Raw genomic sequence first — 27,500 nt, 5'->3', positions numbered from 1 at the left:
TTCCTGAATGAAAAGGGCACGGGTTCGACGAGCATGCCTGCATAAACCTCAGCAGAGCTCCTCATCTTTAAGCACTACCCATTGCTGTACTATATGCCCCTATCTAGTCCTCATTCATAACACTGTTGGGCTTTCCCTTCTTTACAGCCCCCATAAATTACTCTCTCTTTCCCTCTTCTTTAGATGTCTTCCTCTTTCCTCTCCTTCCTCCTCTCTACCACAACACACATGGAAAGCAGATTGAGATGCCGGCCGGCCTGATGGCTGTGTCTGATGGCTGCGAGACGAGGGAAGGGATTGAGTCCATTAAATAAGAAGAGTGGCCCTAGAAGGAGAGGGATTAAAAAAAGAGGCTATTCTAAAAAAAAAAAAAAAAAACCCTGACACTGACACACGACTGTGCTGTACATCCATACCACTGTAAATCTGAGAATTATATATCATCCTCTGATCCATTCCGATTTTAATATTCATCGACTTGTCAATGTCGTTCTAATGCATGCAACATGTGTTATTTCAATGCAAACTGGAATACGCAACACATCACAAAGTACGGCAAAACTGTCAATAGAACATCCAAGGAAGAAGAAGGAGAAGCAGAAGAAGAACAACAAGAAGACGAAGAAAGAAGAAAGACAAGGAAGAAGAAGAAGAAGAAGAAGAAGAAGAAGAAGAAGAAGAAGAAGAAGAAGAAGAAGAAGAGGAAGAAGAAGAAGAGAAAGAAGAGAAAGAAGAACAGGAAGACGAAAGAAAGGAAAAGATTTAATATCAAAGGAGAGCGAGAGCATGGAATCCTCCTTTCAATAATTATTTGAATAAACAGACATTCTTGTCAGACCAACTATATTTGAAAAGCATTGTGGTCACTTTGTAGGACGGCACGCGCAGCGCTCTTCCAAGAGATGATTTGATTCTGTTGACAGACTCACGGCATGCTCTTCGTGCCACCGCGACCAACCGACCAACCAACCAACATATGACGCCTGGTGTTTCCAGTTACTAGAATCACTTCAGTTTGTTTAACTCTCACGACACGCACACACGTGACGGGCCCAAGGGGGAAGGAAACCCCGCAGGCAGCCGGGGGCTCAGATTCATATCATGTTCAAAGGATGCGATGAGAAAGCATCGCTCTAAATCCAAACAGGCACAAATAATGTGGACACACATGCAGTTAAAAGGCCTCGGCACGGCAGGCCCCCAAACTACCCTCTTTCTCTTTCAAGCCTTTCACTCCTCCTATCTGTTGTCTCTCACTAGTGTGTGTACCAGGCCAGTCCGGCTGTAACTGATAAATAAAAAACTGATAGTGAAAAGCTTATGTAGAACCATATGTTTGGTAATAAGTCACACATGTGGACAGCTGTGTGGTGGCAAGAGGTGCATTCACACCGGTCTGTTGACCAGAACCATATCTGAGTCTCCAAATCTGTCTCTCACAGTGAAGAGGGGAGCTGAGTGGAGTGTGAGCAGCTTCCTCTTTCAGTCTCTCTCTCTCTCTCTGTCTTCCTCCCTCTCTCTCTCTATCTCCCCCTCCTTTTCCTCCCCCCTTCTACACAGCACTGATGAGGCGAGCCGGCCGGCTGGGCCTGCCACGTCTAGTTAGCCGGCACTGCCAGGAGAAGGAGTGGATGCCGGTTGGTGTGTGCACTCAGGCTGAGTGTGGCTGGCTGCAGCAGGGATTAGGCCCACATGGCCCTCTTCAACTTTTATCCTCAAATCTCCGCCACAGCAACGCATCGTCGCGTCACTCCACATTTTACCGGCCAAACTTTCCACTTCGCCGGGATTCAGGAAGTTCTGAGGGCAGCTCTGCACCGCTGCTCGCATCGCGTCGTGTACTGTTGCATAACAACTTCTGCTGAGATGACTGGAGCGCTGCGGAGCGAGCGCTTTGCTTTCCGGCTACTGCCTTGCAGTGCACTGCAGTGCATTGAACTGACCCTCCCAGTCGACAGACTCTGAGTCTCACCAGGGTTGAGGGCCATATTGACTTTGGCAGGGGAAGACACGCCAAAGACGCTGTGAGATACTAAACGCATTCCAGGAGACCTTTTGAATATCTGAGATGAATTGAGAGATATCCAGAGTGTCTGGAAAGGGGCTGTGAGGACAGAGCCAGGCCGAAGGAGGATGGCAGAGAACACAGTAACATTTACAGTGTTCATTTAAAACTTACAGCAGGGTGGGAAACCTTTTCCTTTTTCTTTTAAATATATTTTTTGTTCTTTTTTTTTTGTAACTTTATTTATGATAGGACAGTGAAAGTGGTGACAGGAAGCGAGTGGAGAGAGAGAGAGACAGCGAAGGGCCAGCAAAGGACCCGGGCCGGGAATCGAACCTGGGTAGACGAGTGCCCTACCGGTTGGCCACAGCAGGGCCGGGGAACCTTTTTCATTTGAGGGGCTACTTCAAATGTTATAAAGTCCTCCAAGGGCCATACTAAGGACAAAAACCAGGGTTTCCCCCTGAACTTTAGGCCTATATTGACGGTGACCACCTTTACAACAGACCTCACCTTCACAGGTCCCCTGAAAATATAACTTTGTAGTATTGCAAATGCAATTTGTAACATTTCTTTACAAAACATGTCATATTTTAAGTGAAACTGCATAACGTTAAAATTATGTTGGGGGCTGGATAAGACGACCTCAAGGGCCGTAAATAGCCCTCGAGACATAGGTTACCCACCCCTGACTTAGAGAGTTGATTTAACATGTTAAACTATGTTGCTTTGTAACTATTTAACTATGTTCCATTTTGGCCCAGAGTGTTAAATTTTGTCCAAGTGTTACATTAACACTGCATTTTTTTACAGTGAAGGTGCAAACAGTGTGACAGGCTGCCACAGTGTGTTAGTGCACTCCACAGACTATACAGCTCCATTCACGGGGCCATTTTCGTTGTTGCCACACTGGTGGTTTGTGGTTTGACCATGCGAGCAGTGTTAATTACAACTCTCCTCCGCCCCCCCAAAGTCTCATTATGAGGTCCCGCTAATTTCACAGCCGGTCGTAAGAGGGGCTCAGATTTCCCATATACGTCAGCGTGTATATATACTTTGCACTGGAATGAGTGCAGCACAGGTCAGATCTGTGAAGCTGACAAGAAAGCTAGTCATAGTTGTGACAACTATGCTGTGTGCAAACCCAACTAGGTGACATTTAACAGACGTAAAGTTTAAATGGACAGGCACCTACACCTTTCAGCAACACTGCCCCCAACACCAACACCTCCCTTATTTCTTTACTGTGTTTTGTCTATACCTCTGCCCTTTCCAAAGAGCCAGCTGTTATGTGGGGGAAAAAAAACAGTCAGACTACAGTCAAATGAAATGTTCAGAGACTCCGTTGAATGGGTGGGCAGTTATTAGTTTGGCACAGACAACCTAGTTATACCAACTGGTGTTACAGGCCTACTTCATGAGGGCTGTGATTTAGACTAGATTGTTTCATGCCATTATAACACAGTGATATACAATATGTTACAATATACAGTGTGTGTGCGTGTGTGTGTGTGTGCGTGTGTGTGTGTGAGTGCGTGTGTGTGTGCGCGCAATGTGTCAAGGCGCAGAGTGGACTGGGGGTACACAATTAAAAAAATAAAAACTTTTATAGTTTTATTACATTAGTTGCAATTTCCTGCATTTCTGGTCCATCCAACCATGTTCAAGAAAGCCCGGTGGAGACAAAATGTATGCTTTATATAGACACAGCCATGTATAATTAAATTTCATTAATGCAATTGAGTTTGACTTATTCACATAACCTTTAGACTAAAGGGAACGGAAGCCAGACCTCTAAAGACCTTCAGTTGCTAGTGTTGTGATATGCAGTACATTTATAAGAGAGTGGGTGATGACCATATGTGTATATACACGAAGAAGGTTGGTTGGTTATGATGTCAACTCTCAGAGACTCAACTCCTCGGAAAAAAGACAGCTGAAGTGTGTTGCTGTGTTCCTACTTTCAGACAAAGCAAAGGTGGCCTACACTGCGTAGGCTATTTTTTTCCTGGAAGTAAATAATCTCGTTTGGCCCTTTAAAAAACAGCATCAAACCTGTCAAAGTGGGACTATTACCTTGCTATCTGTCAGAGTACAAGAGCGGCTGTCCCAAGTCCTGTTTCACCCAAACAGATGTCGAGATCTAGATCTTATTATTGAAATCCCCCGGCCGGACACCGGCCTCCATGGACCTTCCATCACCACGCACCAAGGCCATCGCAACCAGCTTTCTTCTCTGACACAATGCATAGGCTACGATGCGAGGTAATTGTGCACACATGAGAAAGACATGGATCAACTTTTACCACCAGTTGATTCTTATAACACGCAACAAAGTAATAATCAGTTATGTAAACTCAGCTTCAGAATAATATTTCTTCAGTTTCAAAACAGTGTCTATAGGCTATTGCGCGTAAATGTAGGCTACTTGACAAAAGTACCAGGACAAAAGGCCGATTGTACATCGGCCACATAGCCCATAAATACAGCACGACTTGGATTCTGTCCGCTAATACATGGCAGCATATGTGTCATTTTGGGGAATTAAACAGTTAACCTACTTCAACCGACAAAAATACCCCGTGTGACCAGGTAAAGTTTGGGTCCGAAAAACAGGGTTAGAGACCAGAAAGTGCATCGATTGTTACAATGTTTCTATTCTTCGTTGGGTGGTGTAAACCTGAATTTTGTTGCCATACATTTCCAAACCTCTAGAAAATCCAAAGGCCTATCTAGAACTAACCACTCACCATATTCAAATGCTCAATCGCAGTCTTGAAATGTTTGAATCCTGCATTTATGATAGTGTACCAAAGTATCCTCCTAAGAGTTGTTTATCACGTCTCCAAGTCATCCATCGTTAACTTGTAAGTGTGTCAGTGGTCCTCAAACCGTTCAACAACCACACATGCGAAGTTGATGCGTGGGCAAAGTTAAGCACATTCTTATAGGCTAGGCTACTTCAATTAATTCAGCGCATAACAACAACAAAACACTAAAAACTTACCGTGGTAGGTGCCATTCCCGGTTAGTTTAACTCCACCATCAGAACAACTGCAGAAACCGACTTCAGTAAAACTCTACTGGCCCAAAGCTCAGTGGAAAAAAGGATGAAGTGTGTGGCATATGGTGGATCCAATCGGCAGATCGGATTCCAAACTCTTGACCAATGAAAGGAACCTTTGGCTAGAGGTAGGTTTAGGAGGATGGCGCATGGGTTTGGAGTTGAGTTCTTTGTGTACTTCGTTATAACCTCTCTACCATACCCACGTACTTCTTTCTGTTCACTATTCTCTAAATGATAATGTTCAATAAAGTTCTAGGTTGGCGTATGCTTGAGTCGCTTGTTGGCGCGCACGAGAATGTGATAAACCATTCAGCAAGAACAGCGCGCGCCGCGATAGTCAACGCGCGTTTTGAGGAGGCTCACGGAATCTATCGAAGTCCCAATTTCTAACATAAAGCTGGTTGTTCCTGGGTGTCTATCCACAAATTAAAATACCAGAACTATGGCAACCTTTAAACGCCCAGTGCATTATTGTTCTCGACAGGCAAGTTGCGGCAGTCCTTTCGGTGTGATGGCCAAATCTTGTTATGCTCATTTGAGTGACATCATGATACCACCTAGCGGTTGAAAACAACCAAGTTATACATTCAGAACGTCAGATCCTACTGGAGTTCCTGAAAACTGGCACGAGACATAATCCGTATTTCTTATATTTGGCCCCAACATATTATTTTACGCCAACACACAATAAAAGACACAACATTACTGTTTCAATGAAAAAGTTATATTACAAATTCAGTTTGATAAATATCAGCAATTCACAAAGCATCATACCCAACAAAAGACATTATTTTCTACATAATCACAAGTTTATCTACTCACATACAAGTTTGGACATCAAAACAGCATACCAAATAGGGGAAATGACTGTGCACATAAAACAATTCAAATAAACAAAAAGAAAAGTAGTTATGAGGACAAACATACACATATAAATGCACACATTCTCTCTCATGTACTTTGAATGCCTCAAGCAGTTGAGCTTTCTCAGGAGGAGAGATGCGTGATCTGTACATTGTACTCAAACACATTCCTCTGATGAAACTTCAAGCAAAACAGATCAGGCCACACCACAGAAGGCACGTCGCCCACCACCACCATCACCACACACACACACACCTACCTAATGGCTTCTCCTGTGGCTGAAGGGGCTAATTTGTCTTCAGCTCTGACCTATAGGAGTGTGTTTGGGAGGCTGAGTGAGTGATTCAGAGTCTGGGAATACTGTAACCGGCTATGGAGCAACTTTGCTACTGCTGCTGCAGTTCTCATCTCCTTGGCTTGTCCCTGAAAGCCGACTTCTAAATAAAATCCGGTAACACTTTACTTGACGCCAGTGTCATACGTATGACATAACAGTGTCACGAACGAGTCATAAACACAATGCCAATGTCATAAACGTTTAATGACCATGAAAATTTGACATTGTTAGACCTTTAGACAGGTCACTTAAAGACAAAGTCATGCAATGTTTATGACATTGACATAATGTTTATGACACATGCATGACTGCATTATGACAATGTTATGACACCGTTATGTCATACGTATGACGCCGGCGTCAAGTAAAGTGTTACCAGAAATCCCTCTGTAGATCCCCACTGTCAGATCACACGAGTGTATCAGTGAGTGTGGAAAGTGAGGAAAGCACAAAAGAAGAGGAGACAAAAAAGACAAAAAGTCAAAATAAACTTTGAAGTGGACAGAGATCCTTTCTCACTCTCTCTGCTCATAACTCATCCCATTCAGATGGTCAGGTATGCAGTAATGAGCATGTGGGAGGGAGAGTCGTTTTTGTGCGTCGTTAAGTAAGTGCACATTCAGTACAAGAAATGATAGGAGAGAGGGTGGCGAAAACAAAACGCCACCTAGCCAAGCCAAATACAAGGAGACCACCACATGCTTTTGGTTGCCTGCATGGCATGTGGTTTGAAACCGTTTCTGCCAGGAATGTGTGTTTGCCTTTTTCCTCTGGAGGCCTGGAATGAAGCAAGCCACACGTCCACGGATGGGGAGCAGGGCAGGTGTGCATCAAGTAAGCAGCACTATCCAAAAAACAATTAGGTAGCACCGAACTCTTTAAAAAAAAATACTCCTTCTTGCCTTACCATCTCTCTGTCTCTGTCTCACTCACTTGCTCTCTCTTTCACACACACGCACACACACACACACACACACACCAACACAGATTCAGTACACAGAGTACACAACACACACACACACACACACACACACACACACACACACACACACACACACACACACACACACACACACAGATTCAGTACACAGACAGAGTACACAACACACACACACACACACACACACACACAAATAATTTATTCATATTACAAAAGCACTGAATATCAACGAAACAAATCAACTTTTTTTCAGATCAGTCATCCTAACATTTCATGGCTGCAGAGGACGTTGTGTTCAACATAACACTCTCCCCCCTCCTTCCTGCTCCTTAGTTGCATCCAAAACCACAGTAGTATCCCGTATTCCCACCGTAGACAGACATGCAGACAGATATGCAGCGCAACAACAACCAGTGCCACTATTGTATGGATTTTACCTCCGCCAAGGAGGTAATGTTTTCTAAACTTATCCACTGATTTGGACGAAACCGTGGAGTTGTTAGTAATGACCCAATGAACAAGTGATCAAATTCTGGTGGTGATCCGGGTCACGAACCGGAAGCAGGACTTTTTAAAAGATTCTTCACCATTGCTGGCCTATATATCTAGACGCCCCTAGTGACCAGAAATTTAATTGCGGGGACTCCACAAAAAATAAGGCAGAAAGACTTAGGTTGTAACATAGTCAAATGTTCTACTAAGCAGCTTCTTTGGCGGAGGTCTGCGCTCTCTGAGTGCTATTAGTTGTTTGTTTGTTTGTTTGTTTTTAGTGGACTATCTAAGAAGCATATTCATTGCAGCATATCAACCACCAATTACTAATTAATTTATGGCCATTAGATGCTGTTGCACCACCTGACGTCTGAGCCCAAAAAAACGTCTATGTCAATGATCCCCACAACCCCTAAACATCCAATCAGGTCACAGGAGGACAGTTCAAGGCACAGCAAGTGTCTCCATTCTCTGTATCTGATGACAGCCCTTACTGTGTCAGTCTTCACAAGCTGATTAAAAAAAAACAAAAAAATACATTTTTTTTAAATGTGTATTTTAAAATGGGCAGTTGTTCAAGTGTTGTCGTTCTGGAGGAGGTTCTTCTCAAGACCGGATGGGGGGAGTCGTGTCCCGTCAGCCGAGACTCATGGGTAATAATTCTCTCCAAGGAGAACGGTGGAGAGATGGAGGGATGGAGGAAGGGTTGGAGGGAGGAGAGAAAGTCATAGTGCAGTTGTGTTCCTCCGAAGTGCCAAGGCCTGTCCTCCACCTCCTCTCCTCCTCCTCCTCTCCTCTTCCTCCTCCTCCTCTCCTCCTCCTCCTTTCTCTGCCAGCTCACGGGAGGTTTTCCGTCAGGAGTCTCCAGCCCACACACATGCAGACGCATACTGTACACACACACACACACACACACACACTGGCACAGACAGTCCATACAAATTGGTATGGACACACACCCTGGCACACATACAAACAAGCAAACAGATTTATACAAACACAAACACACCAATGTGCATACATCTCATTCCCTCCCTCCCCCTCTCTCTCTTGCTCTCTCTCTCTCTCTCTCTCTCTCTCTCTCTCTCGGTCCTACCAACACAGATTCAGTACAGAGACACAGCGAGCAACACACGAGCACGAGCGCGCGTACACACACACACACACACACACACGCAGAAGAGCTTGTGGCTTGTGGCTTGTGGGGTGGGGGGAGGTGCTATGCTATGCTATGAGTCCTTGAGCATGCTGATGCGTGCGTAGATCTTGAGTGCGGGTCCCAGTTTAATGTTCATGGCACTCATGAGGTGGTCCTCCTTCAGCAGCAGCATGGCCTGCCCGTCGATCTCCTGAGAGCGAAACTCGTCCGCAATCTCCTGGCAGCCTGCAACAAAAAATACATAAAAACACTTTTATTGAACTGTAATTAGACAATGAGAAGTATTCTCCCTCCCAATAAAGGAGAGCGAAACTCGTCCGCAATCTCCTAGAAGCCTGCAACAGAACAGAGGCGATAACGAGGAGGAATAAATACACTTTTACTTGAAATGTAATTAGACATGAATTAAAAGTATCCTCCCTCCCAATAAAAGAGAGGGAAAGTTGTCTGCAATCTCCTGGCAGCCTGCAACAGAGGCATACAACGAGGAATAAAAAAACACTTTTACTTGAAATGTGATTCATTAGACACTGGCCTCCTCGTATACGGACATGAGACATTTAATTCAGAATGAACTGGATTTAACTCTGAATGAAAAACTTAATTCCGCTTTGAAAACATCATGTAAACACTTTACAATTCAGACTTAAATGAAAGCGCAAGTTAACTGTGCGGCTCACTGCATCACGACGCAGGGAAGTTGGTCTCGAGGCATAAATCACCCTTAATACTATGGTGGCTAGTAGGGCTGGGTTCAAAAGATCGAATCGCGATCCGATATCGATTCATGTTCGAAAAGTGTGATATCGATTCACAACTTTGTGGATCGATCTTTTGCAGATGATTATAGGTGCTATATTCTCAAGCACATCCTGTAGCTCTCTTACACATTCATGTAGGCTACCATGGCATTTCATGTTTGTGTGGGCATCAAAGGCTGAGATATTTAGGTTTTTATAGGCAGTCTTAGAGTTGTAGGCATAAATGGGTTGAAATAACAACCCAGCAATACAGAAAATCGATATTGAATCGGATCGGATCGTGGATCGAATTGGATCGTGACCTTCTGGATCGGAATTGAATCGATCCAGGAAATTTGGATTGATTCCCAGCCCTAGTAGCTAACTTTTCAATGTCTATTACAGCGTTCCACTGCTGGCATCATGGGGCTACTGCTATCCGCGACTGTTTTAGAGTATGGAGTCCAGGAAAAGATTTTATTCTTTTTCCTATTTTTATAAATCTGTAGTTTTTGTATGTTGATGTCTTGTCTGTTATACAGTGTGATCTGTGTGGACCCCAGGTAGAGCAGCAACTGCATTTCAACTCAAAGTGTCCAAAGTGGCTACTCATAATTGAAATGACGACAGTGCTATTTCTTTAGGGTCTGACATTTCCAGTCACATCCCATTAAACTTGTATTAATACATACTTCTGAGCAGGTACTGTCTGTGGCCACTGTAAGTGGTTGCAGTAGGGTGATGATAGCCCTGTCAGACATACAGTAAAAGTAATATTTCATAATCTTGACTAGAACTGTGACCCATTTTATTACACACTTCCACACTGCCTGGTTAGATCCAGCAGGGGGCCAGTAAAATACATCACATCCTCATCCATCACAGCTGAATACTTTTGCAGCAAAACATCACAGCTGTAAATGGTATCTGGCTTTCTAGCGATACATGGAATAACATACTTGTGGTAGTCTCATCATGTTAGAGATTGCGTTTCATACTTCATACTTGATGTAGTGATCATTTAAGACTATGGCTTTTCACACATACCAATCTACCAGTGTACTTGCCAAACCTAAATATCTAGCTGGTTGTTTTTAATTTTTCATTTCATGACAGTGCTCATGGTCTACGGTCTTCTTTCACAGGTCCACAGAAAAATCTGGGTATTTTTTGTAATTATCTTTAATAATTCTAATTATCTCTTTGAGAGAAGCCTGTACACATTCTGTCACAGGTCCACAGGCAAAATCAGGGTCTTTTATTTTAATTATCTTTAATAATTCTAATTATCTCTTTCAGACAAGCCTGTACAAATTCTTCCTGCTGGAACCGTATCAACCCTTTCATCCAGGAACACAACAGTACAGTGACTGCTGCCCCACACGGCGAGACTGATCATCCACAGCTGTGAGGAGCCACAACAAAGAGATGTCAGTCACGTGGTGATCCACCACCACCACGCCGCTTCTTCCCGCCACGCCACTCCAACCCCACTCTAACCACAGCCCCTAATTGCTGCGGTTACCTACAGGATGTCACACTTGGCCTATCTGCTGCTTTCCACCTAAACTCCACCGACATGCATTTCACCACAGCCACCACAGCATGCAATACCAGCAGTTGAACTGTAGGTGACGCCACACACACACACAGTACAGAGCATACGCATACCCTGTCCATGCACCTACGGTATGAGTGCACACACACACACAGCCACACATAGTATGCTGCCCCCTCCCAGACAGACATTCTCTCTCTCTCTCTCTCTCTCTCTCTCTCTCTCTCTCTCTCTCTCTCTCTCTCTCACACACACACACACACACACACAAACACACACACACACGCACACACACACGTACGTAACGCACACGTTACCTGGCAGCGAGCGGATGAACTCGTAGACCTCCTCCACGTTCCACTTGGTGGGATCGCAGGGCAGGAAGTGCTGTGGCAGCATGGCCAGTTCCCGTCCACCACCTCCACCTCCACCACCACCACCACCGACCCCCCTCACGTCCTCCTCATCCTCCTCCTGGTCCATGACCATTGGGCTCCTCACGTGATCGTTCTGGCTGGGCACCGGGGGCCCTGAGCTGGCCACGGATAAGGGGGAGGGGGGCTCCTCGAAGCTGGACATGTCGGAGCAGGGGCTGGACTCGCCCTGGCTGGGCTGGGAAGGCATGGGGGAGGAGATGGAGCCGCTCCCGGTCAGCTGCTGCTGCTGCTGCTGAGGGCTGGACAGTTTCTGGAGGATGGAGGAGATGGATGGGGAGTCAGGAAAGTCAAGATGGTTATTAGTAGAGCAGAGTAGTACTTTGATAGCCAGGCCGTGCCGTCCTTGTGACTCAACAGCTTCAGTGTTGCTACCAGTCAGGTCAGGAGTCAATGCAAGTACTTTCTGAGTTCCCGCAAATACGGGAACTCCTCCCACTTTGTTGGGAAACAAACAATAATTTAGCGAACCAAGGGAGGCCATTTGGGAAATGCTGTTTGGGAAATGTTAATTGTTATGCTCTTGGTCAGACCAAGTCTCGAAGAGATTTGAAAGTCAATGATAATCAGGCTAGTACTTTGATTAATCCTGAGGGAAAATAAAGGTGTCTGACAGCTTACATAGATACATAGATACATGACATAATGTAGATACAAGACATACACACACAGACCTAATGCACATAATTGCACATTGCAGTAAACATATAGCAACAATCTGAGTATAGCAAAATGCCTTACATCAGTCAACAGTTTCTGAAGGAGATGGGGAGTCAAGAGAGTCAAGACGGTTATTAAGAAGGCTGGTAGGAAGTCTATGCAATGACTTATGGCTCATTCTTTTGAAACTCAGTTGTCGGTAGACCTAAATTCGTTCTCCCAACATCCGTTGCTCTGAGTTTGTATTTCGGAACACTGATCTGAGTACCCGTTCTATTGCACTTTCCCGAGGCGGAGGTCGGGGTTTCCGACAACCGAGTTTCAAAAGAATGAGCCATTAATACTGTAACCGTACAGACAGTCAGCAGGTGTTGAAAGAGCTAAAACGCTGCACAGTCCCGTCAGGAAAGCACAGGGGAGACGAACGTGGCAAACGATTCAACCAGAAGATCAGGGAAAACGAACAACCGAAGCTCGTGTTTAGAAAAATGCAAACATTCCATTGACTGCCGCCTGCTGCCGCTGAGCTCAACACATATTTTTCACTGAAGTTCAATTTCTCTTTTAACGCTTTTGGCACCTTTGGCGCTGGAAACGCTTTTGCAGCTTTTGACGCTTCTGCCGCTTGCTCTTCCATACAGTTAAGATAGTGTGAAATACAGTAGTGACATACAGCAGAGGGACTAAAAGCACACACCAACACACACACACACACACGTACGCACACACACACACACACACACGCACGCACGCACCAACACACACACACACACATACACGCACACGCACACACACACACACACACACACACACACACACACACACACACACACACACACACACATACACACACACATCCCTCTCTTCTGTGCCATCTCACCTGCTTCTTAGCGTCTGAACTGGGTCGTCCCCTGTGGGGTCTGCGTCTCCAGCGGCTGCTTGTCTTGGTGCGGTCTGGGTGGAACAGGCCAATCCGCTTGGTGCAGCCCACGTTATACCTGTTGCAAATGTGAACAATCAGGCGCTGCCATGACAAGTCCCCACCGATGCTCCCCTCCGACTCTCTCTCTCTCTCTCTCTAAACGCACGCATAACATGTATCCAAAAAAAGTGTTTTGTCATCAGATAGGCCCCTTTTCATACAGCAGCATGAGCTGATGGTAGACACATTTCAACAATGCTCTCAAAGCACAAGGGCTGTAGTGCAGTACTGTGTACAGTACAGTGTTGTAGTCTGCTATTCTTTTATATCATAAACCATAATACTGACATCCACAAATCTCGAGGTACATTTAAAAACATGGAAGACGCTCATGGTAAATTCTTCATTCTATGACGTTCCATTGATTGAGCTGTAGCATGCGCAAGCACAGCATAACCAGCCAATAACTTAAAAAAGAAGAAGAGCTGTAGCATGAAACGGCTACACGACACATGATGTGATACAATGCAAAATGCAATATAGAAAAGTATGTTTATATTATCTCCATGTTATGAGTTTTTTTGTGTGCAGCCTCTTTGTGCAGATTGGGTCGCTTCAAATTCATCCGAGGGCCGTATTACGAACACAAACCAGAATTTCCCCCTGCACTTTAAGCCTATATTGAAGGCAGCTACATTTAAATCAGTCCCCACATTCTCTAGGACCTGTGAATATAACGTGATTGTATTGCAAATGTAATTTCTAATATTCCTTTACAAAAAATGTCATATTTCATGTGAAGCTGCATAACATTAAAATCATATCGGGGGCCGGATAACACGGCCTCAAGGGCCTCAAACGGCCCTCGAGATATAGGTTACCCACCCCTGACATAGGCTCTGTGCACAGGGGTTAATCAGACATACCTCTTGGCGCACACCATGGAGCAGAAGCGCTTGGTGCCTTTGAACTTGTAGGCGAAGTCCACCCAGCCACAGAACTCACAGGTCAGCTTAGGTTCTTCATCCGGATCCTTCATATCTGGGATAGTGATAAACAACGCTGTGTTAATAATGCAGTTTTATTCAGCCCGCCATCTCCTCATTTGCTGATAGGTCCCATGATACATGTTATTACAGAAGCTGACGTACACGTAGACCTACACAAAACCAAACAAAAGCAAGCAGAGATGGCAACCTGCCCCCCATGGTCAAGGCTAGATGTGATGTGATGTGATGTGATGTGATGTTGTGATGGGATGTGATGTGATGTGATGTGATGTGATGTGATGATGTGATGTGATGTGATGTGATGTTGTGATGGGATCTTAACCAGCTCTGAAAAACGGCTCCCAAGTTGGAAACCAGAGCAATCAGAGACATTAACCTGCCCCCCTACCCAATGCTAGATGCACATGATGTTGTGTGTTTGACATCTCTTGCAGGTGCTGCAAAATATTGCTGGTGGACACACAGACAGACCGTGGCATAAGGACCCATGTTCGACCCATCTGCATTCTGCCCTGGGTCATTTCCCAACCCTCCACCATAACGTTCTCCTACTTCCTGCCTGTTACCAGTTTCACTGTCCTATAAAGGCCTCAGCAGAGGCAGAAACAAATTTCAAAAAGTGTGAGGATCAGGAACTGGGATGTCAGACATAAGCGACTTTAGAGCCTGACTCTGGATTAGCTGCTGATGATAATCAATACATTCAATCAGCGGCAGCTGCTATCAGCAATCAGCGAAAGAGAGAGAGAATGTGTGTGTTAATGGTAGTATAACGGTGGCTGAGTGGAGTTGCAAAACGCACACCAGAAAAAGAGGTGCTGGCAACCAGTAAAACACTCTCAGGAGGAGAGAAGTGCCGCACACTCTCGAGTTGTATAAACATGTTTTTCATGTGACAACATTTTGGCCGGTCCTGACCTGAGGAAGGCCGACAGGCCGAAACGTTGTCACATTAAAAACTTGTTTATACAACTCGAGAGGGTGCGGCACGTTCTCTCCTCCTGCAAGTATAACGGTGGCTATCAAAATGTCTCTGACCTTGTTGGTTAGCATCCTCTGGCTCTGAGTCAGTGTTGTTGGCCAGGTTGTGGGCCGGGGACCTCTCAGAGTCGGACGGCAGCTGCTGGTCTGGCTTCTTTGGGCTGTCGTTCTGGATGGGCGGTCTCTCCATCTGACAAAGATTATGAGGACAAAAAGGACAGGTCACAAATGTGTTGTGTCCCCCCCATCCTCCTCCATAAGTAAGTATGCCTTTAATTATCCCGCCATGGGGAAATTCATTTGTTGCGGCAGTAACATGCAGATTGTGCAAAGACAGTAGACAGTATACATACAACAAAGGACCAGGAGGTTAAAAAGTATATGAAGGATAGATAAAAGAGATGTTAAAGAAAATAGAAATGTCTCTGTTAAAAACAACAAGTACATTAGTAAAAGTGAAAGTGCATTTGTAAAAAGTGCATTAGCAGCTTCATAAAAAGGAGGAGAGGGTGCTAGGACAATAATAAATAAGTAAGTTAAAAAGATAAAAAGATAAAAAAGACCATCACTGACATCCATGATAGAAATACACTGAGCAATGGTACCATGTCACCCATATTGATTGCTCCCTGGGGGGTGGTTGCTAGATATGCAGTTTGGTTTTCTGCAAATCGATATGAAAGTGAAAGCCCACCTGGGAAACTCAAACTGTCATTATGACACAGAACTCCACAGCACACAACAAAATTGCATTTACGCTTCACACGTGCAAGGGGGCAGTCCCTGACGGTCCCCATAGCAGCAAGTTGTGAATCAAACTGGCAAACTTCGGGTTACAAAAGACGTCCCAAACCGCTTAGCATACTATGTGTATGCTGTATAATGACTTAGCCAGTGGGACTTTCACATTTCACTATCATCTGTGAAACATATAGGCGCAATATATGTTTTGCAGAATATTATGATTGCACTGAAAGTGTTTTGCCCTGGTTCAACCAATTAGGCTATTACATTTAACTGCCTAATTTTTAGCACAGAGTGATGGCACTGCCTCCATATAGTTACATAGTCAGACCAATTAAAAATGATGACATTAATAGAAATAATGCTCCACCAAATAGATGATCCTTGCATCTATTATTGATATGATATTTGCATCACCTCTTTATGCGTTAATATTTCAATTCCCTTATTTCCCACAAGGTGGTAGTATTCTGCCCTAAAATGACAAGCTCTGCAACACGTCTTCTAAAAGTTATTTGGAAGAATTGTTGTTGTTTTTATTGACTTGCGAGACTAAAAACAATACGAGAGAAGTCGTTTTGCATACTTACCGGGAACGGCTCGGCGCCTTCCTGAATGACGAAGCCCTCGATGATGTGCGTGAGGACTTGCGGCTTGACGATGGCTTGAGGCGGCTTGTTCTCCCCGTTCTGTTGCGCGGTGCTGCCAACCACCACGGAGGGGGCTTCGCAGTCGTTTCCTGAAGTCATGGCTGGAGGGGGCGTCTCTGGCGAGGTGTTGTTGTTCACCCTCACCGGGCTTCCTGCTGATGGTCAACAACACAGACGGCAGAAAGCTGATTTCTATAACCGAACATCGTCAATAACAACACAACATAAAGTGCTGCTGCGCCAAGGTCAACGTCACCCCCCCCCCTGAGAAAATCGTTTGTTTGTCAATAAATTAAGCTAATAATCATATCGTCAATGATAATATGGTTTCGCAGCTCTTGGATATAGGCCCTATGTTGCGCCAAATGCAGTTTCTGTCATGACGCAAAGAGAACGCGCTTTCAACTGAAGATGCGCTGTCAATGAAATCCTACTGGAAATTATTAGCCTACTTGAGGCACTCACTTAAATGTATCCTACTGTGCGTTGATGCGCACTCAAATACTGTAGCTAACACGCACACCTTTTTAAAAACAACAAACTCCAAAAAGCCAAAAGCAGCACCATGTTTTACATAGCCTACGATTGCCTTTTCCTCAGTCCATTTTCCTCCGACTTGGAACTTACTATCAATGGGGAAAGAGGCTTACCTATTTAGATCGTATCTCCCGAATTTATTCTTTACAGTTGTAGTTGTTCATTCCACAGAGATTGAATGAAACGCCTGTGTAAAGACTGACAGCGCTGCCTGTCTGCCTGCCTGCCTGCGATGCCTCGGCTGTGGCATTGAGGCTCTCGCCTACTCCACTTCATTCCTAAAAGACTGGAGGCGGGCAGATTTCCTGATGTGTGCAACAAGAGAATAAAACACTCGAGTAGCGCACGCCGCCCCCTCAAAAACCTCCCACATCCCCGGAAAAGCGATGACAGAAGAGCCCGGTTGTAAGATAATCTGCAATTCTCACGCTCAAAGAGAAGCCACAACAGCACGTTTCTACAAAAAAAACGCCTACGGAATGGTACCTAAAATGTTTAACCTCAAGGTCTGAATCAGAGTGCGCTTGCAATGTCCACTGACTAATATGTCATTATAACACTGTTATTTAGTGACTTATGACTACAGGAAAACCTTTAAAGTAGTCTCAATTTCCACTGTCTGTCATCAGGTTGAGCATGTACAGCAGTGACTGAGTGTGGGAAGCAGTAAATCTATATGTGTCGTGACACGCTGTTCTGATTTTATAGCTATTTTGGGGCCTATACCATTGAGGTCTGGCTAAGGAATCAGGTCTAGCAACAAGTCTCATGGTACTTGGCTGTTTATAGACATCAAAGGAACCATGTGGAGTTTTTTTATATACTAAACGTCAGCAGAGAGAGAGAATGGAAGCTTGGTTATGTGCCACGCCTGTGGCAGTCTTCATGAAAAGAATACTTTGTGGCTTTCCCATAGCTGATGACTGAACAGCCCATAAAGAACACAGGTGCTTACAGAATGTTTGTGTACAGCTGTTACAGTTGTATGGTCTCACACAGTGTCGATAGCTGCACTCAAACAGCTGTGACACACAGAACACTGTAAACTGATTGCTTTGGTGTTGTTTATAATAGCACATGGTGGCAACATGTAGTTATTCCTGATTCTCTTTTAAAGCACTCTAGTGTAACACACTGACTAAATCATGCTTTAAAGACAGAGACCGTTTTTAATGTATGCTATTCAAACCATACAATTCCCATTAACAAACTTCAGAAGAGAATAGGCAAAGCAGGGTCCATGAAAAACAAATGACAAAAACAACATCCTTCAACGCTTGTGGCTCTTAATGGGATTCCGACCTTGGGAGAGAGTAGCCTACTATCATGTGCCTGCATCACTAAATCCTGGATTTAAACAGTTGAAAAGTGCACTCAAGTATCGGATGCCCTCCAGCAGTGTTTGTCAGATGTTCCCAACACCATCTTTTGTCATGCAAAGTAGCTCACTCCTTTTATTGACAGTGCATTCATCCATAAAGAAGACTTATTTCATAAATATTTACAAGTCGTCTCTGTGTTCTGAAAGTCATGAATATAATCCGCATATCAATCTCTTGTTTGCAGCCATTGAATACCTCAGAATCCATTACCAAACGCTATCATTTACGTGGGAATCGTTACAGCACTCTTTTTGTATACACACAGGCCTCAGGATAGCCCAAGGCTTGAGAGTTTGTCAGACATCCATTCAGGCCTTTCCCAAACACGTCCTTTTCTATTTACTTAACATGCCATTCTGAAGTCAGGGCTAATCCCTAGGGGCGCCTACAGTATGTCCCCTACACAGTGCTTACTGTAAACGGTTAAAAATGATTTGTTGAAGAATTAGATCTATAGTTGCCAAAGTCATCTGTAATAAGTAGTAATAAATGTAAAGTTTTTTTTAAAAAGCATTGCAATGTATTAAAAGAACACATCAAAAGAGAGTAATAAACACCAATTGCTAGTTGAAAAATATGTTAGAGCCTGTGAAAAACTGCAGCGTGCAGCCCTGCACCAAGACAGGTCAAAGTCACCCTCTTGCCCAACAAGTGATTTGCACAGAAAAACTAGATAAACCCACCTAGCGGGGGAAAATATATGTATGTTGGTCTAGCATCACACCATAGGGGAGAACCATCGCTAGACCGCAAAATATGTCCTAGTACCGCAAAATATGTCACAGTACCGGTACTCTATCTGTGTGGAAAGATTTACTGAAGACCAACGGCAGCAAAACCTGTATGGTGGCCTGTGACGGATTTAAGTTCCATTACATTACATTACATTACGTTACATTACACTACACTTAGCTGACGCTTTCATTTGTATTCAAAGCGACTTACAGTCATTGTTTGTCAGGGTATTGATTACAGTCCCTGGAGCAATGTGGGGTTAAGTGCGCCTTGCTCAAAGGCACTTCAGCCATGAATGGAGGTGTAGGGAGAGGTCAAGGGGGATTCCGACCTGCAACCCGTAGATTGAAAGGCCAACTCTCTAACCACTAGTGCACTAGTCCATGGCTGCCTAAGTCAATCTAATAAAATGTTATTGCTCAATTTCCATGAAAAAGTACAATCAGTGGCATCCGGTTGTGAAGTTGTTGCCCCGGAAATATTGCTCAACAAAGTTGGCCAATGTGTCTTGATTTTAAACGGTTGTATCTCAGGTGTATAGGTCAGGTGTGAACAAAACAAGAGGTCCCACCCAAAGACAGTAAATGCCGAGACATGTTGGTAATGTAAAGCAAATACTACTAATGGGCCTCCTGGCGACGGTGATGAAAAGACCAGGACACTGGCAAAGTTTGAGGGCTGTCAATTGCCTCCTTTGAAAACGGAATGAGTCATCTGAAGCCAAACAGTAAAGACGTTCTCTTATCTACTGTACTGTACATGAGCTAACAAGAGGGACTTGGCTGGAACATGTAGCGTAGTACTGCTGGGTGATTCAGCTCAGAACTGTGCAACTAGTGGTAGAGCTTGCCAACTGTACAAAGGCAAACACACTGGTAAGCACATACACGGTACACACATGTGGCCCTGTATACACACGCAAGCACACACGCGCACACACACACACACACACACACACACACACACACACACACACACACACACACACACACACACACACACACACACACACACGCATGATGNACGCATGCACACACAAACACAGACACAGCACAGCAATTTTAGAATCGTGCATTGTTATACACATTCTTTTTATAGAATGTTAAAAAACCCACACTCGTAAAGGTTAACCGCCCTTCTTCTCTCCGAACTATTGCGGAGGGGCCACCTCGAGAAATTTCAGAAGCAGTATCACTGGACTTTTCGGTCATTGAATTTAGCAAGGTGCTGCCATTGCTGTCATTCACAGTAAATACTTGTACATCACCAGTCTTCACCAGGGACCCACCTTTTCAGCTGGGGGCCCCAAGGCAATTGCCTAGTTTGCTTGCCTGTTCGTGACAGATCTGGTCTGAAAGTAGTGTGAGGGATGCGCACCATGCACATCCAGTAAAACAGGTGCTGGATCAAACAAAGACGCGTAAAAGAAGAAGGAAAAATCCACACACTCTTGCTGCTCACCGATTTATGACCTGATTAGGACCTATACACCTGACGAAAACCACCTGAGGTCGAAACGTTGCGTTTAATAAATCGGTGAGCAGCAATAGCGTGCAGATTTTTCCCTCTTCTTTTTACATAACTTAGAATCCTAAATCAGTGTGAGGGATGCGCACCATGCACATCCAGTAAAACAGGTGCTGGATCAAACAAAGACGCGTTGAAGAAGACCTTTTACATGTCTGGTCTTACCTTGTGTCTGCGGTTGCTGTGTGGTGGCGGTGGCGGTTGCAGTTGGGGTGGTGGTGGTGGTGGCGGTGGCAGGGGTGGGCGTGGGGGTGGGCGTGGGCGTCTTGGGCTGGCTGAGCTCGGCAGGCTTGGCCCCCTGGGGGGAGGCGGAGGCGGGCTGCTGGGAGCTGTGCGGAGGGCAGCTCTCCCGAACCACCAGCGACGTGGGCTTATCCTTACACTCTGGGGCCAGCCGCGACGCCTGGGGGTATATACAAGTGTTTGTGTATGTGTGTGTGTGTGTGTGTGTGTGTGTGTGTGTGTGTGTGTGTGTGTGTGTGTGTGTGTGTGTGTGTGTGTGTGTGTGTGTGTGTGTGTGTGTGTATGTGTGTGTGTGCGCGCGCGCGCGCGTGTGTGTGTGTGTGTGTGTGTGTGTGGAGGGCAGGGGGTGTTTGTGCGTGTGTGTTTGTATGTGACAGGGAGAGAAAGAGGTAGAGAGAGAGAGTGTGTGTGAGAGAGAGAGAGAGAGAGAGAGAGAGAGAGAGAGAGAGTGTGTGTGTGTGTGTGTGTGTGTGTGTGTGTGTGTGTGTGTGTGTGTGTGTGTGTGTGTGTTTGTGTGTATGCGTGTGTGTGTGTGTGTGTGTGTGCGTGTGTGTGTGGAAACACAGGAGAGCAGTTACAAACTGTCACTGGGAACATCAGGGGAATAGGTGGTTTGTTTGTGCATGTGTGTGTGCATGCTTGTGTGCCGTACATATACAGTATGTGTGAGTTTGTATAGTATGTCTGTGTGTGAATTTGTGAAAGTTATTCATAGAATACCCCTTGTATATGGCTTGTATTGTATGTGCATGTAAGAGTCCAGGAAGAGAATTCTGAGGCACTTTCTGTAGCCAAATAAAAAATATAAGAAAATTGGGTAACACTTTATTTTAGGGATACATCTATAAGCACTAATACATACAATGTAATGCCTGCATAAGTAACTTGTAAGGAATATACTAAGCAAATGCTAAGGCCTACTAGGTCCTTACTAAGGTTAAATTGGTAATAAATCCCTTATTGTGCATGAACAAGACATTTGTGAATACATGCCTAACAAATGATTCTGCGTTGTACATGCCTTACAAGTTTCTTATACAGTATGCATGCATGTATTAGTGCTAATAGATGTATCCCTAAAATAAAGTGTTACCGTAAATCGCAACCTTGAGTGCCTCAGACCTTCTCTTCCTGGACAAACTTGAGAGCCCCTGCACTGATGAGCATCAAGGAAAAAGGTAAATACCCAGAAGCACTCCAATTATGTGTTTGTATATAAATACACATTTGAGTGCGGTGTGTGCGTGTGCCGTGAGCAGAGAAAGTGAGTCAAGTGTGAAAATGTTGTCCATTCACTCAACTGTGGTCAAACGATATGTAGTACGTACATGTATATATTTTTAAGTGTTTCATTGGCAACGAATGCAAATTCAGAAAACTGTTAAAACAATAGGTAATCTTAGCTGGTAATCTTAGTTACATCATAAAAGTGAAGAAACCTCAAGCATGGTATTACCCAATACTGCAATACATGTGCCTATAAAAGTATATGTCTTACTTGTGAGCCGTGGTCAGATTAATTTCCCCCTTGGTCATTGTGACTTTCTCATTATATGATTGAGTAACTACTACTATATCAACTCGATATCTTAAAGGGGTATGCTACTATTTTGGGGCTTAATACAGTTAAAATTGTTGGCTGGGGTTTATAAAGGTGCTTTAAGACAAGTTAAAAGAGGGAATATGTTGCTAAGCTAGTGAAAGTCAATGGATCCGTGTAGCATTGTAGCATGCTACACGGATCCATTGACTTTCACTAGCTTAGCAACATACTCCCTCTTTTAACTTCTGGTAAAGCAAGACAACGCTTAACATGAAAAAAAAGACACTTTACCACCTTTATAAACCCTGGCCAATGATTTTAACTGTATTAGGCCCCAAAATAGTGGCATACTCCTTTAATCTTAAAATGTTAGTCCATAATTGTAATCTCAAAATGCTTTGTCAACTATCAGATTGTAGAAGCCATACAGTAACTCCTTACAGCAACGGTAAATAGAAAAACCCACATTGAAATCAATGTTTCCAAGTCATTAGCATCCGTGGAGTCACTGGTCACAAACACTGACTGTTATATACCAATGTTTTTAAATACAGTACAAGTATAAAAATAACTTAAAACCCAGATTAATGCTTATGCACAATGAGAACAGTTTGATTGAGGTTGTCCAGCCTACTTGTGCAGTGTGTGTGTGCACGCACATTGTGGTCTTTGAAAAAGAACTTTCCAGAGTGATTCATTTGGCCAGTTAGGCTGCAGCATCGCTAAAAACAGCTTACTGTTACACTCTCTGTTGATCACTGAGGTTGGAAACTGTTCCAGTGCAGTCAAATTAGGCATGGAATGAGCTGATAGATACAGCATTGATCCACGCTATCAACACAGGATAAATCCGTTTGTGGCTCCAGGCACTAACGCTAAACACATGACAAGAGAAATAGGCCTATTGAGTTACACAGATACTGATGGCAAGTTAAAAGCTTGTCTGGTGCTGCTAGTATGTTGGTATGCATAATTTTTCCGACCACGTTATCTGATCGTTATCTGATGACTTGCTACTTTAAATAGCTGAACCTGAAACTGTTTTAAAAATAAACCAGCTTTCTAATAACAATACATTACACCATCAGTCACAGTGGAAATAGAGATTTTGTGTAGACCACAAGCATGAAAAGATGGCAAAATTTTGTTAGTCCAGGTTTCCATGTTTTGCGTCATGCTTAATGAAGGTGCCATTGCTGTTTGATAACAGAAGAGACACAGAGGTCATCTATTAGCTATGTAATATCACCAACATGTTTGCATAGTGTGGTCATAGCTCATTGAGGAATTAAGCATTACTTTCAGGCTGAATCTGATAAGTGAATTGAAAAATAGAGTTAACTAGAGACTGGAAATTGACATCCTAACATACTTTTTGTTTGGAATTAAGTCATCTTCTTGTTAGGAATAAAACTTAAAGCACCATCACTGTTAAACTTGTTATACCGCAACATGTTTGAGTGGTATTCAAGTCAGATTTGTACTGTTGAAGGCCAAGCCAGCCATGGGCAAAACACGTTGGCAATGTTTAATGATCTGTAATGATCAGGCCTATTTATTTATGTATTCATTCATTCATTCATTCATTCATTCATTCATTCATTCATTCATTCATTCATTCATTCATTCATTCATTTATTTATTTATTTATTTATTTATTATGTTTTAGCGATTTTGGAGAGAGAACTTCCATTAAGATTTTTTTGTGGATTAACCAAACCATTTTCCACATTTTACCCATAGTTTACCCCAATCCTGCCTGCCTAACAGTACAGTATGTGGCACACAATTCATTTCACTTGTGCAAAAAAGATCATACAGTCAAGGTGTAGCTGTAGCGTACCTGGTTGGGGGTGGGGTGTATCTGCAGGTTGATGGCAGTGAGCTGGACAGGCTGAAGGGACTTGGCCTGGCTGAGCGCGGCGTGAGTGGCGTGTGCATGGATGTGCGCCGTGTGGCCCTGGTGGTGATGGTGATGGTGGTGTTGGTGGTGGTGGTGGTGGCCGAGGGCGTGGGGACTCACAGTGGTGGAGTGGAAGATAGTGGCCTGCTGCGTGGGAGCTGGAGGGTGGTGGTGGTGGTGGTGGGGGTGGTGCTGATGGTGGCTGGTGTGGAGGGGTGGGTGATGGTGGTGCTGGTTCGGAGTCTGGGAGGAGGAGGAGGAGGAGGGTGCGAGTTTGGGCAGCACGGGTACCGGGCCCGGGCCTGGGCCTGGTGGCGCTGCTGTGGAGGAGGCGTGGGTGGTGGTGAGGGTGAGGGGCTGGGCGGCGTGGAGGGTGTGGGGCTGGATGGAGGCCGTCTGGAGGTGGAGCTGGGTGGCCATGGTGGTGGTGCCGGCGCCGGTGGTGACGGTGGCAGTGGACGCGGTGGCCGTTCTCTGGAGGGCCGGAGTTGACTGCTGCTGGATGACAAACTGCTGGGGTTGCTGCTTGACCAGGGAGTGAGGCTGGATGTGGGCGTAGGCTATAGGGGACAGAAACAGGGGAACAGGAGGAGAGAGAGATGGTGAGCAGCAAGTTAGAAACATTTGCTTCTGTTGCAGCAAGGATTTTCAACAGGTTCTGGGGCAAGGGCCATGATTCAGACTAAGCACTGGTACGTGACCCACTGTGTGTGCACGTGTTTGGGTGGGTGGGGGGAGTCCCTCTGCCAACTTTGCAAAAGAGTCGATTCAGGGATCACTGTCTGGGACAGGACTGAAGTCCTCCACACCCAGTACTTCCATGAGCAGGAGGAGAGAAAGATGGTGAGCAGCAAGTTACACAAACATTTGCAGGATTTTCAACTGGTTCTGGGGCAGAGACAACAATTCAGACTAAGCAGTGGTCTGTAGCTCACTGGGATCACCTTATACGGTAACTTGATGAAACACTGAAATTAATTTGAAAACATTCTGAATTTGAAAAAAAATACCACTGCTTTTCAAGAAGAAGCCAAGTTGCAAAGTTCCTTTAGGAAGACCTGATCAGACGTCAACCCTGAAGGTTCAAAAGTCAAACCCATATATTTCGAAATTCATGCAACATGACCTTGTTTCAAAGAGCATCTGGTTTTGATGGCTCTCTTAACCGCCATTTTGTCATTTACTGCTGTGGATATAGTGGCTGCAGTGGTGCACTAAATAACATTGTTATATATTGCACAATAAAATGTGCTTTATTACCATGCCTGTATTGATGTATTGTGTTTAAAGATGGTGCATTCAAATTATACAAAAGTATGAACATATTTTTAAAGAGGCTAAAAAATGTTTTGCTAGAGGAACAGTGCTGTCCAGAGATAATGGAGACTGTTGGCAATTACCCAACAGCAAATATATAATTACTAACATCTCCTCACATGGACAACTGCAATTTTAATTGTGTGATCACACACGCACACGCACACGCACACGCACACACACACACACACACACACACACACACACACACACACACACACACACACACACACACACACACACACACACACACACACACACACAGACACACACACATACACACACACACACACACACACACACACACACACTAAAAACTAAAATGATTCCGAACAAACAACTGCTCCATCTCAGTTCAAGAAAGAAAACACAACAATAGGACTTGTATAAGAACCTAATACTTGCCAAAGTTTTGGTTATTTGTATACAAAAAACATGATTGGACTCAGTTTACACGTCCCTCCACATTACGTCTGGGCCACACAACCAACTAATAAGCAGAGGTGTCAAAAGCTTTTACCATTTACACAATGAGTAGAATGAAGTCTGAAAACGTTACACTGAGCAAAGAGCAAAATTAACACTATTTTGAAGTGGGACCAAATGTTATCTGAAACATAGTCAATAGGACCCCGTTAAGAGAGTTATATTTACACTGGTATTTTTACTGTGCACTGCCAGTTGTTAGTTTCGTGACGCTGCTGACGGCACATAAAGCAGGGGGGCCTCTGTTTTGACTGTTGGACCATCACTCACCCGCCTGCATACAGCATGATGGCGATGATGATGGTGGTGGTGATGATGATGAGGATGACAGTCATGGATGGACTGGCCATAAGGCACACAGGGCATTTGCCCGGTGGACTGGTGATGATTTTGGCCTGCTCAAAATGGTTCGAAATCGATTACCGTCAGTAACTGTTGCCACGGGCTTCATTGTCTCTCTCTCTATGCCTGGCTGACTGGTCTTGGCTGAAAATGCCCGGCCTGCTTTTTCATCGCAGTTCAGTGCTGATGACAGTGTGTCAAACCAGCTGGATAACAAAACAGGGTGCTCAGTGTACCGTTTAACGTCCCCCAAACCATGTGCAAAGATAACACCAGTCACCAGGGCTGGACTGGCCATCTGGCATACTGGGCATTTACCAGTGGGCCCTGCACACTCGTGGGCCCCTATTTTCAGAAATGTTAAAAAAAACATTTCTGAAAGTAGGGGACCAAGAGGGTGGGGGGCCCACCGGTGAGTCAGTTTTGCGCCGCTAATTATGAGGGGCCCCTTTAGGCCAAAAGTGCCCGGGGTCTATTTCTACCCCAGTCCAGGCCTGCCAGTCACAAACTTGGTTGTCAACGCAGCTATACATCAACAGATCTCCCACATAGTGTACATAAAGAAGAATGCTAAACACACAAACGTTAGGGTAGACTTAATGTAAGCAGCAAAGCTAACTCAAGCGGAATTGAAACAGGGCCAAGGGATTACTAAACAGGAAGGGGGAGGGGGGGGGGGATCATTGTTGAAAGTCAGACTTGGAAAAGGATGCTTTGATACTGAGGCTTACATTTACTTGAGCGTGTAATGTATAGGTGAGTGATGTAAACATTGGTATGAATCTTTGGTTTCTTTCCATGGAGCATGCACCTGCGTTATGTACTGTACCATCCACGACCACACTAAAAACGAGAATTCCGTCAATAGAATGAACATTCATAATGTAATTTTATTAACCTAAAGGAGGGGATACAGAGATCA

At 44.5% G+C, this 27,500-nt stretch overlaps 2 protein-coding genes across 2 annotated transcripts in view; both read right to left on the bottom strand.

Moving 5' to 3' along the window:
- The window catches only part of LOC134462202 (CTTNBP2 N-terminal-like protein), a 46,134-nt gene extending 40,995 nt beyond the window's left edge, over positions 1-5,139 (bottom strand). The window contains exon 1 of the mRNA XM_063215105.1: positions 5,013-5,139. Within this exon, the coding sequence (XP_063071175.1) occupies positions 5,013-5,027 (15 nt within the window). The 5' untranslated portion in view covers positions 5,028-5,139. The remainder of the gene's footprint in view (positions 1-5,012) is intronic.
- Positions 5,140-5,774: 635 nt separating this feature from the next.
- phc2b (polyhomeotic homolog 2b (Drosophila)) overlaps positions 5,775-27,500 on the bottom strand; it is a 60,917-nt gene continuing 39,191 nt past the window's right edge. Inside the window, exons 8-15 of the mRNA XM_063215104.1 lie at positions 24,374-24,993; positions 20,910-21,147; positions 16,504-16,718; positions 15,227-15,359; positions 14,105-14,219; positions 13,137-13,254; positions 11,480-11,849; positions 5,775-9,089 (exon numbers count right to left, since the gene is read on the bottom strand). Coding sequence (XP_063071174.1) covers positions 8,935-9,089; positions 11,480-11,849; positions 13,137-13,254; positions 14,105-14,219; positions 15,227-15,359; positions 16,504-16,718; positions 20,910-21,147; positions 24,374-24,993 — 1,964 coding nt within the window. The 3' untranslated portion in view covers positions 5,775-8,934. The remainder of the gene's footprint in view (positions 9,090-11,479; positions 11,850-13,136; positions 13,255-14,104; positions 14,220-15,226; positions 15,360-16,503; positions 16,719-20,909; positions 21,148-24,373; positions 24,994-27,500) is intronic.

Source organism: Engraulis encrasicolus, chromosome 14 (assembly GCF_034702125.1).
Source record: "Engraulis encrasicolus isolate BLACKSEA-1 chromosome 14, IST_EnEncr_1.0, whole genome shotgun sequence".
Lineage (NCBI taxonomy): Eukaryota > Metazoa > Chordata > Actinopteri > Clupeiformes > Engraulidae > Engraulis > Engraulis encrasicolus.
Note: the sequence above shows the minus strand (reverse complement) of the source record. Positions and strands in the feature narration are given on the sequence as shown.